The sequence below is a fragment of the Artemia franciscana genome, chromosome 2, assembly GCF_032884065.1.
Source record: "Artemia franciscana chromosome 2, ASM3288406v1, whole genome shotgun sequence".
Taxonomy (NCBI): Eukaryota; Metazoa; Arthropoda; class Branchiopoda; order Anostraca; family Artemiidae; genus Artemia; species Artemia franciscana.
Window position 1 is genome coordinate 45,581,921 of NC_088864.1, and position 12,159 is coordinate 45,594,079.

Consider the following 12,159-nt stretch of genomic DNA (forward strand, 5'->3'; position numbering starts at 1 on the left):
ATTGATAAGCCCCCATTAGCTGTGGTTAGTTCCCATTCAAAAATACTTCTCTTCTGGAAGAAGGATATTAAATAGCGGGTACTTGGAACGGCTGTGGTAATTATAATGATGTTTTATTAGTATTTTTCTAGAACCTATATTAACAGTATGTTCTGGCGAAATAAATGCTCTAACCCAGAGTCAGCTCTCCTGAAAAAAATCTTCTTCTTCAGGACGAACCATGTAGAATAGTTTACAAATCCTTCTGAGTTACTGTGTTAATTCTAATTCGTTATGTGACTTTTTTAAACTTAGATTTATAGCTGAGACCGTATGTGGGGGGGGGGGGGGTTAGGGGGTTTGATCTCCCTCAAATGTTTATCCGACTCATAAAAACGCTACAAAAATGCATATAAATAATTTTTTATGGCTCTTTAAAGTTTTTTTGTGTGTCCCCCCCACCAAAAAAAACATAACCCCCGGACGAAAACGTGGCCACGGCCCTGTTTAGAGCATATCTTTTCAGTGTTATTCTGTATGGGGTCTTTAACAAGTAGAAACGATTTTTCATGTATTGGATGCAAATTGGTTGATAAACTAATTAATAAATAGATTTTGGAGGCGAAATTTGGAATACATTTGACTGCCTTTTTCATTTTGTTACACCAAAAAAATTTTTTTTTTTTTTAATAATGTCTAGTCCATCCTGTCACTGTCCCACTGAGCCCCTGTGAATGCAAGTACATTTAAACAAGGGGTTGAATGGCCTAGTTGACGCAATCCCTGTGACATTGTCAACACATTCGCGCAGCTTGACAAGGGTGTTGGAATACTAAGGCCCCTCAGATGTGGTATCCTTTTACTTGCTGAGAGAAATACTCGGAAAATACATTTGTAGAAAATGAGATCAAATAGAGTTGAAAAATAGGATATAATTGTTTTCCCTTTATCCTGGATGCACAAAACGCTCCCTTGTACAGACAATTGATCGCTAATGATGATTAAATAAAAAAACAAGTGTTTTTACTCTGTATATGAAAGGGGCTGTTCCCTCCTCAACGCCCCGCTCTTTACGCTAAAGTTTGACTCTTTCTCTCAACTCTACTTTTTAAAACAGTAAAAAACATTAGCTTAAAGAGCGGGGCGTTGAGGAGGGAACAGCCCCTTTCATATACGGAGTAATTTCTGTTCGTTGTAAGTTTTAATGTCGCTCCTTACTTTCAGTTAAAAAAATTTTTTTTTACATTTAATTTCTGAACGTTTTTGAATTAATGCACGTTTTGATTTTGCCTCTCCGAACATAAATAATTAAAATGAAATTTGTGTATTTTTTTTTTTTTGGCTAAATGACTCTCATAGTTTTGATCGGACGGTTTTGTGAAAAAAAAGGAACGGGGAAGGATACCTAGTTGCTCTCCAATTTTCGGTTACTTGAAAAAGCAACTGGAACTTTTAATTTTTTACAAACCTTTTTATTAGTAAAAAATGTACATAACTAATGAATTAGCTTACGTAACGAACTTCTATGTTCGTATGTCTTTATTGCGTATATGAGGGGGTTTGCCTCCTCGTCAATACCTCGTTCTTTACACTAAAGTTTAAATTTTGTCCCAATTCCTTCAGAAGGAACCATGAATCACAAAGGCCGTTGAATAAATAGTTGAAATTACTAAAAACGCTTTAGTGTAAAGAGCAAGATATTAGGAGGGAGGTGAACCCCTCATATACGTAATAATTTCTGTTCGTTTTAAGTTTTAATGCTACTCCTTACTTTCAATTGAAAAAGCTTTTTCATATTTATTTTTTCATTTTTAAAATTATGCTAGAAAATCCTGCGCCCCCTTCTTTGAAATTCTATCACCCCTGAGAAAAAAACAAAACAAACAAACAAATAAACACGCATCCGTGATCTGTCTTCTTGCAAAAAATATAAAATTTCACATTTTCAAACAGTTCATGGTAACGAACTATAGTAAGGAGCGACCCGACTCAATAGTAACCGAAACTCTAGAAAATAGAATTTCGGTAGCAATAGTTACTTCAAAAGAACTGCATTTTAATGCTGATTTTAAATATATAAGTTTCATCTAGATTAGTCTTACCCATCAAAAGTTACGGGCCTGAGAAAATTTGCCTCATTTTAGAAAACAGGGGGAAACACCCCCTAAAAGTCATACAATCTTAACGAAAATCTCACTATCAGATGATAGCCATTTTATTCACCATAGTTGAAATACCTAATAACTATGTCTTTAGGGACGACTTACTCCTCCACAATCCCTGTGGGAGGGGCTGAAAGTTACAAACTTTGACCTCTGTTTACATATACTAATGATTATTTGGAAGTGTAGAGACGTTTTCAGGGGGATTTTTTTGGTTTGGGGCGGGGGAGAAGTTGATGGGGGGGGGGGGGTTGCGTGGGAGGATCTTTCCATGGAGAAATTTGTCATGGGGGAAGAGAATCATTAAAACTTAAAACGAACAGAAATCGCTACGCATATGAGGGGTTTACCTCCTCGTAATACCAAGCTCTTTGCGCTAAAGTATTTTTAGTAATTTTAACTATTTATTCTTCGGCCTTTGTGATTCAGGGATCATTCTTAAGGAATTTGGACAAGATTTAAGCTCTGGTGTAAAGAGCGAGGCATTGACGAGGGGATGAACCCTTTTTTTCGGCCTTTGTGATTCAGGGATCATTCTTAAGGAATTTCGACAAGATTTAAGCTCTAGTGTAAAAAGCGAGGCATTGACGAGGGGGTGAACCCCCTCATATACGCAATAAAAACATACGAATATGGAAGTTCCAGGTTTTCCCAAAATTATCTGACAAACTTGACAAATAGAAATTAACAATTTGAAACTGACACTTTAAAATTAATAATTACTTGTTTTTGTAATGTCCCTTCGTACTCTTGTTCCCTTCAAGATGCCGTGTTCCCCTGGGTTGCTGTGGTGAACATTTGAAAACCACGGCGGTAAACAGATTATATTATCTAGTTGATTTGCGAGAAGATTAATGCAATTCTTATCCCTTCCTGAAGGGAGTCTTACCGAATTGAAATATTTATAGTATGGTCAATTTTCCAATCATACTTGCAAAAGTCTTTGTTTCACTGAATTTAATAGTTATTTTAGACCTGTGACCCCCCTACAGCCCCTTTCGTAAGGGCTGTAAGTTGTGCAAATTGTCCATCGTTTACACGTTTTTTTTTATTGGAAAAGAGGGTATCTTGGATCCTGGGTCTTCAAAATGTTAAGGGTATGGAGGTGAAGCTTTCAGTGAAAGCGGAGGTGGATGTTGAACAATCAAGACACACAATTTGCATGCAGGTCGTCAAAAGGGCGCACCAGTAATATCTCAGGAATTACTGAGGATGTTAAGTTGACATTTTCAGGGCTACTACTACTACTACTGCTTCTACTGATGAACCAAGTCAAAGAAGTTTAATTGTATTCAGGTTGTCAAAATGGCATAGATGCAACGTCTCATGAACGGAACAGGATTTTTAGTTGAAACTTTCAGGGAAACTTGATGGATATGTAAAAAGAAATCTAAAGCCACTATGTGCACGAAGGTTGTCAAAGAGCGTATCAGCAATATCTCGGTAATGGCTGAGGGTATTAGGATGAAACTATCAGGAAACTACTACAACTGCTGCTGCTGCTACGGCTACTGCTATTGGATTAAATTGAAGAGTTTAAGTGCGTTCAGGTTGTCAAAATGGCATAGATGTAATACCTCAGAAACATAAGGAGGTATAAAAATTGAATTTTCAGGGAAAGCTGAGGGGGATGTAAAACTGAGTCAAAACCCCTACGTGCATACAGTTTTTTACAAGGCCGTAACAACAGCATGTCAGGAACGAATAAGGGCATTAAGTTGAAAATTTCATGACTACTACTGCTGCTATTACTACTACTACTACTATGGAACTAACTCATAAAGTTTAAGTGCATCAAGGTTAGAAAAATGGGAATGTACAACTAGATCAGAAGACGCTATGTGCATCCAAGGTTGTCAAAAGGGCGTATCTGTACTATATCTGGAAAAGCTAAGAGTATTATAATGATACTTTCAATGGATTATGTGGGCAATGTTGAATTTAATCGGAACACACTATGTGCATGCAGGTTGTCATAAGAGCGTATCTGTAATATCTTTGGAATCGCTAATGGTTCTAAGATGAAACTCTCAAAGAATGTTGAAGGCGATGTTAAACTAAATCAAAATACACTATGTGCATCCAGGGTTGTCAAAAGTTTGTATCTGAGATATCTCAGGAACGTCTAAGGGAATCAAGTTGAAACTGTCAGGGCATGTTGAGGGGGATGGTCGATTAATATTTGTCTATACTCGAGGATGTAAAATGACTGTGTCAGAATTCCTGATTATACAGATTTTCAGCCTATATATTTGAATAATATTCCCTGTACCCATCCATCCAAAGTACTGGAATATTAGATATGGGGCAACCAATTGTCGCGGTCAGGTCTAATGGCCGTATCTGACGTTTTCACATTTCTGATACAATTGCTAAACACTGTTTGCTAAGCGGCCCTCAGAGGGAGGATCAGTAGAGTAATGCATGTTCAACACACTTTGATCCTCCTTATCTAAGAACTCTTTAGTGAGCCCACACTTTCAAAGTGTTGGCAGCTATTTCAAAAATGCGAAAACGTCAGACATGGCCTTTATCTATGATACCGACGAAATTATCGTAATTATTTGCTCTGAGCGCTAAGGAACGCGGGCTTAGATGCAGAAATTTGTGGATTTAAATTAACATGTGTAATTTATCAAAAGACAAAAATGAAAGCGTAAATTCAAAGAAAACTGGGAGTAAATTGCCGTATATCTTTTCTACAATGTAATTGACCATGTTATCTTCTTGATTTCGGACGCTGCTAGTTCATGTTACAAAACAATAAATTGTCAGATGCTAGCAATAAATGTAAGAGTTTGCATTATAAAAAAGCTAAAGATAGCATCAACAGAGACCAGACCGCTAGCTCCTTGTAATTGCTGTGTATAAATAACAGACTAAGCGTACGATGAAATTTAGCCCTGTTTTGTGCCCCTAACTATGTTTATTGTGGGCTTTTAAAAGCATCATAATAATTATTTTATGGCCTTTTGGTCCGTTAACCACACAGGGGAGGGCCTCTTTTGGTTTATGCTCCCCATCGAAGTCTTTAGGTTCTTCTATTTTGTTTTATTATTCCTTACATCTTATCACATAACTAGCCCCTTTCTAGTGATTTTTTTTTCAGTTGGCATTGTCGCCGACGCAAAATCCTGTTTAAGTGCCGGGTTTTGAATAACTCAGTCTTTATTGAGGGCCTCAGTGATACCGCGTGACTGTAATTTGCTGATCATATCGTTTCTTAGGGTCTAAGGTGAAAGAGCTTATCTCAAATTTTTACACATCTCACAGAAAAATGAAAATAAAGTACTTTAGCTTTTTTTCGGGAATTTTTTGAAGATTAGTAATGGAGCTTTGTTTTGGTAAATACTCGATGAATGAAAAGTCACTCCTTATTTTATATTCTTGTAAATATTTGTGAATCAATGTTTTTACAAAAAAAAATTGAGAAGAGCGCGCGTAACATGAGGTATTAATTAAAACTTAATGTGTACCTTAGCATGCAATCGACTGTAATTTTTGAAGCCTGAGAGGAATCGCACCGACCACTCTTCATAAGTCTTTCATAGGAAATCGCAAAATCTCAGAGAGCCTAAATTGCTCCTTCGTCATGTGCACGTTCCTGGTCTGGTTTCTCCAGATTTTTTATATTTCTTTTCTGTTTATAAACCAGAGAAGTCAAAATTTCCAATCACAATGTTCTTTGTTTTCAGCATAGATTGCAATTTAGTACAGCATGGAAGGTCATTTTTAGGCGTTGCGACCTTCTCATTTTCTTAGGAATTTTGTGTGTAACTGAGTTTGGGTCTCACTCTTTGCTTCTTGAAGAAAAAAATGTGCTCATGTATTATCTGTAAAAGCCATCGAAGGTACTAATTCAACTGATTTTCTTGATGGTTACGCACAGACGGGGTAGCGTGCAATTTACTCATCGATATATCAAAAGCCCCCTCTTCCTCTCTCACGACTGCAGTCCTTCAAGTTACTTGAAAGCACAGTGATATAAATGACCATGCAATTGTGGTATCAAGTATATCTTTCTTATATTTTGGTAACCATAGTGGCACCTAGATTATAATAACTAAATAGTGTAAATAGTACTAAATTAAATAGTGTAAATAGTACTAAATAACTAAATACTGTAAATAGTGAACCACGGCTTATGAGATGGCTAGTTGCTGTTTACTTTTGTTTCGGGAAACTGTTTTAATTAAAAAGTATTTAAAGGTCATTTAGAACTTATGATTGCTAATCATGGATTCATGAATTTAAGGAATCTGTTTGAATGACCGAATATCAAACGACAAGCTCTACAAAAATGAGACTGTCCCGCTTTACAGAGTTCTGGTTGTGGGATTGTCCCGTAACCTGGACTCCAGTCCTGGTTGAACTTTGCTGAGGTAAGGATGCTGGGACTGTTTTGAAAAACTTTTCATTTTAGTTTTATTGATTTTATCCTGTTGGAAGTTGTTTCTTCTTATATATTTTTGTATTGCCGAGGACGGCCCTTGGACATAGGGCTGAAATATTCATTCTAATTTGTTTCCCACTGCCTTAAATATTCATTCTAATTTGTTTCCCACTTTCTTGAGAAATCCCCTACTGTTCTTCTTGTTTTTGGTGTTTGTGATGGAAATGCAGTGTGGTCTTCGTCACTGTTTAAAGGGATTTGGCTTAACCTAACTTAGTCTTTTTCGCTCGTTTTCCTCAACTCACCGACTTTTTTCATTTTTGTATTTATAACTCACCTCATTTGATACATCAATTTGATATCCATGTTAAGTAAAGCCCATTCCGTTTTGTTCTCCTCCTTTTCCCTTATATTCATAGGTTTTCGAGAAAGAAATTATTTTCTACTTTTTAGTCTATTTCGAGTCAACTTTTTAATTTATATTTATCACACTACTTTCGTTTCGCAGATTTTCGATGCTATTACTTCCAATTTAATTAAATGTTTTTTTTTGTATTTTTATTTTATCAATATGTAACATAAACAGTCAATTTAAGATAATAACAGTCTGACCTCGGCATCCAATTGTTTTTGGTCTCTGCTTAAGCTTGAAACACTGTCGTTATACTGTTCTGTAATTGTCGTTATACTTCGATTATGTTATTTCGGTTTACTTTTCACTGAGAAACTAGAATGACATTTTACTTTCTTTCATTTCTGAATTCCACTCTTTATCTTTTATTTACAGATTGAACTTGTTATTAAACAGACTGATGAGAATCGCGGTAGAGCTGCAGATCGAGTTCGTCGTCTAATGGAGGATTACCGCCCACTAAAAATGGAGGTAGATCGTCTACGGCGAGATTGCTTGGGACTTGAGTCATTGCCAGAGATCGAGTCAGAAGCTTTATCTGATATAGCCCCCCAGAGGTAATTATGCAGCAAGCTCGAAAATGGTTTTGTTGAAGTTTCTAGCTCTCCGCCCCTAAATTGATTTTTATATCCTGATTCTCAACCGAATTGCGTGAGTTAGTCGATTAGTGATAATTGAATGACCTATATCTGATTAGGCTTTTGCTGGAAATTTATTGTTGGGATGAGCACTCACGGGAAAAACAAAATAGTGTTTCCTGTGTTGAAGCGTGTAACAATTGTAAAGGGAAACCAATTTTGGGTCATGGAACGTGGCCTATTGTAAATCTTTCTGTGGATAAGACGATGCAAGCGGCGATTACATGCTAATGCTCACCAGACTATATTATTGGATACAAGTGGGCTTAGCACGCTCGTGAAAAATTAAATGCAAGGAAACTAGGCGTCACTGCCTTCCTTATTAAAATTTTTAAGGTCATTCTTAGTTTTATGCAGTTTTACTTTAACTTTTACTAATTCGTCCCGCAAAAATAAACGTCCTCAAAGCTTTAGCGTATAAGTCCGCAGAGTAAAAAAAAAAAAAAAAAAAAAAAAAAAAAAAAAAAAAAAAAAAAAAAAAAAAAAAAAAACAGAAAGAAAGACAGACAAAAACAACAGAAACAGCTCCGTCACCTGTTTTCGCCTGAGGATAAAACCGCTTACTCTTTGACCTCTCTCGGTGGCCATGATTTTCCTTTTTTGGGCGAGGGGACAATATGGGGCTAGCCATTGATAAAAAAGTAAATTCTATTTGACAGTTCCAAGTACCAATTGGTATAAGTTTCTGGCCGGTCAAAAAAAATTTTTGGCGCAATTTTTTGTGGAGTGGGGGTTAAATTTGATATTCATTATTTCTTTGTCTTTTGGGTCCCTATGGCCCGAGGACCAAAGGATGTAAGCTTCGAGACTATCAAAAAAATGTTTGACCTTTTTTTTTGCCACATTTTCTTGGAGTTCATGCCGAACGATAATTTATTTTTGTACATTAGGATCCCTTTTTTGTACATTAGGATCCCTTGGATTCAATGAAGCAGTAGTAAATTTCAACTCGAAAAAAACCTTGTCGCAGAGTCACATCTAGGATTTTTTTTTTTTTTTTTTTTGGGGGGGGGGCTACGAAAAAGTTTAAAAACGTATGTTTCTTCATGTATTTTGATTACGGGGAGGTCTTAAGCCCTTTAATCCCTCCTCCGCTGAATACGGCCGTGCTTTTTCCCATTTTTAATTACGAACTATTTTTTTTTTGGAAAGGGGGCCCAAAGACATACAGATGAAAGTTTCAAGTCAATCGAAAAATAAGTTTTTTGGTGTTTGTTCATGCCTATTTTCGGAGGTTTCTTCTCGTATCCCGTTTTTAGAGACTCTTGTGCCCAAACTTATTCCATTTGTGCATTAGGTTATTAATAGACGTAATTTGCTAACTGGTCAGTGGTAGACAGTCTTATGGTCTATTTCCAGGTCCCAAGTACCTTCCTCGTAACAAAATTATGCGGTTTCTTTGATCCAGGAAATCCTCAAAGTTCGACCAATTAGACTACCCAGATGGAATATACCTTGCCTTTTTCTACTTTAGAAGCTATCTGTCAACATTGGCCAATTTGCAGAACTTATGGCACTTGCTTCTGGGGCTGTGTGGGTCGTATCACTCTCATACGCCCATTTTTTTTATATCTTTAGACTTTTCTTTGATGAATGGCCATCTGCAAAACCTTGGTTCAATAACATGGGGGGAGGAGGTATCTCTAGTCAGGCACATACGCACGATTCGTTTCGGGTGGTGTGAGGGGGGATAAATTATAATGAAGTAAGTTTTATTAATAATCTGAATAAGAGGTGTCCAGAAATTTGGAGGAAAGTTTGGATCTCCGGGGGGGGGGAGATCCCCTGTGGATGTTCCTGCCCGTAGTTCAAAAGGGCACGGGAAGACGGCTGGTTACCATCTAATCACTTAAGGCCCTTACAATGTACACTTGGACTTTCAGCTTCCAGTCTAATCAGAGGCGTCAGTTAAGGGGTAGGGGGTTTGTGTGTCCTGTTTTGAAAAATGCCTCTTTAGGTTTTTCAATTGAAAATGGGCTTTTTGTGTATTTTCATCAAAAAAATTTGCCCCCTCCCTAGATATTGAATAACAATTGAGAAAATCTCTAATCTTAGCTTCTATGAATTGATGCCGAATGAGACCTTTCCTGTGTTTCAGTGACCATTCCTTTCATACCAGAAGGTGGAAAAGAATAACAAAAATAATATGGCAAGGGCACTCTTGTTTTTGCTAATTTAACGAGTTAAAATCATTAATTATTCTTTTTAGTTCCCTCGCCTTAGCAGGCAAAAAGGCCTTATCATAGTGAAGGAGGGTAAATTATGTGAAAGCCAAGGAGGTATCGTAAGATTTAGTGCGACCGTACTCCGAGCCCTGATTATTTTGGATATCTTCCACTTTCGAAGTTTGGGCGCATAGTAAACTCGTTCCAAATGTGAAAACAAGATTAGTCGCTAATCAGTTGACATGTGAAACAGAATGGCGCTGTCAAATTTCTCTATAATCTTACCGTAAATCAAGTACTATTTATCATCTCACGTGTAATGCTGTTCGGCAGATTATCGTAACGGAAGTAAAAGAAATGACGCATTATCGTCTTGCAAAAACTGTGCCACTAGGGATTCAATAATTTTATGAAGCTGTTAATCAAAATTTGACTTCTAGATATGTCAGTGTTTATTTTTTCTTAGTCTAATATTATTTAATCTGCCAGTTGGTCAAAATTTGGCGTATATATTCTCACAACTAAGTATGAGCGCCTATGGCCGTCTTTAGCATCATGTGTGAAATCCAATCTTAATGAGGTCTTTGATGTCATTGGCAATCAATTAATGATTTTTTGGAGGGGAGGTCCAAAAAAATTTGTCTGTGAAAGATGTAAGCAATTTTGGTCAATTTTAAGAAAGAATATGTCAAGAAACTAAAAACACAACGAAACAAATACATTTCACTCTATTCGTTCATGAACCCAGTCCCCTGAATTCTTGCGGTTTTCACAATATTTCTATAATTCGCACACAATTTTCATCGAATCTGCCTTCTTATGCTGCTTTTTATGTAGATTTTGGCGATTGATAAAATTAGGTTAGTTTCGATCGCCAGAACCCTTTAATGTTAGAAATCACGAAATCGGGATCTTTAAAACCCCACCCAGTAAGCTATCTATCTTATTTCTTCATTTAGGGGTGCACAAGCAGGTACGTAGGCTATGTAGGATTTTATTTCAGTGAGGGGAGGGGGTCATTTCGCTAAAGTTGGGGTTTGAAATTTATGTTTTGAAAATCTAAGCGGATAGTTTTGTTGCTTCTCTAATGAAAATACCTAAAAAATGCTCTGTTGAAATCTCGGGGGCCATGTCTCCCACCCAATTGTTGCCAATGAGAGGGAGAGAAGAACCCCGAGAGATCATAAAAATAGGAAAACTAAAAAAGGAATCGTAAACTGAAGCCCTTCCCCATCCTGTGCATGTGGTTGCATGTATGCATTGTTTTTAAATAGCATTGAACTGCTACTTTCATGAGTCCCTTGGTGATTATTTCAGGTCATGTACACCCTTATCATAAACAAGCAGGCAATTTGCGATAGGATAATAAATCGTACAACCGAAGTCGAAGCTAAATTTATATTAAAGGAAGAAGGGTGTTAAGTTACAATAATAGAGTCCTATTGCAATGCAACTCGATGATTATATTTCAAAGGTTGTTATTCCATATTTTACACTTACTTCTTTGGGTTCGAACAGAGCTTAAGGTTTTAAAATAATATTCGCTCTTCCAGGGGAGGGAGTATTCGCTTAGGGAAGAGTGGCCTCTAAAATTTTCCAAAGCTTTCATTTTTTTCGTACCATTAAACCAAACACTTGGAAAACTATAGGTTTTATCGTTTACCTGCGTGTCCAGGGGACTTGGATACCGGACACCTTTAGACTACAAGCGGCCAAGCCTATTAGGCTTAGGTGCACTTGTTCGCCTCTGAGTCCAAGCAAATTCAGTCCCAGATTTTGCATACAAGTCCAATGGGCATTGTCCGCCACGCGTCAACCCAAAATCAATGCAATATTTTATCCCTTAGTTCTGCCCTAGGAATGACGCATGGACGGATGGATGATAGACTTATCTATCAACAAGTGGGATGACATCATTTCTATACAATCCTAAAAAGGGCTTATGCCATGTTTGCCTCTCACTCACTCGGACTATCTGTCTCGACTTTTTCTACAATTAGTCATGGTTTGATGCCCCCCAACCACTTGATTTTAATTCAAAGACTGATTTGGTAATTTTTAATTGCGAAGTTTGTATACCTTGTTTCTTTTAAACCATTCCGAAATGTAATTCCCCCTTTAATATGTTTTGGTAAACGCACTTGTCTTACCCGTATAACTTTCATCATTAATTTTGAAAATATTCAATGAAGTATTTTAAAATAAGATGATGATACCAAGGTGTCATATTGCAGCAGTTAGGGTATTATTAACAATACTCTCTTTGACATTGCCGCTCACAAATTTCTCGAGGGGTTGCCCACTTTCTGTCACAGAGTGCACATCTCAGAGCGCCACATGTGCCGCACAGTTCTGTCACACTTGGCGCACTTTTGCCATGATTGGCACGCGCCACCTCGAGTCTGTGATT

The 12,159-nt window shown here is 37.1% G+C and overlaps 1 protein-coding gene across 1 annotated transcript in view; it reads left to right on the forward strand.

Annotated features, from left to right (window-relative positions):
• LOC136042720 (zinc finger C4H2 domain-containing protein-like) overlaps positions 1-12,159 on the forward strand; it is a 177,572-nt gene that overhangs the window by 72,351 nt on the left and 93,062 nt on the right. Inside the window, exon 3 of the mRNA XM_065727683.1 lies at positions 7,322-7,503. Coding sequence (XP_065583755.1) covers positions 7,322-7,503 — 182 coding nt within the window. The remainder of the gene's footprint in view (positions 1-7,321; positions 7,504-12,159) is intronic.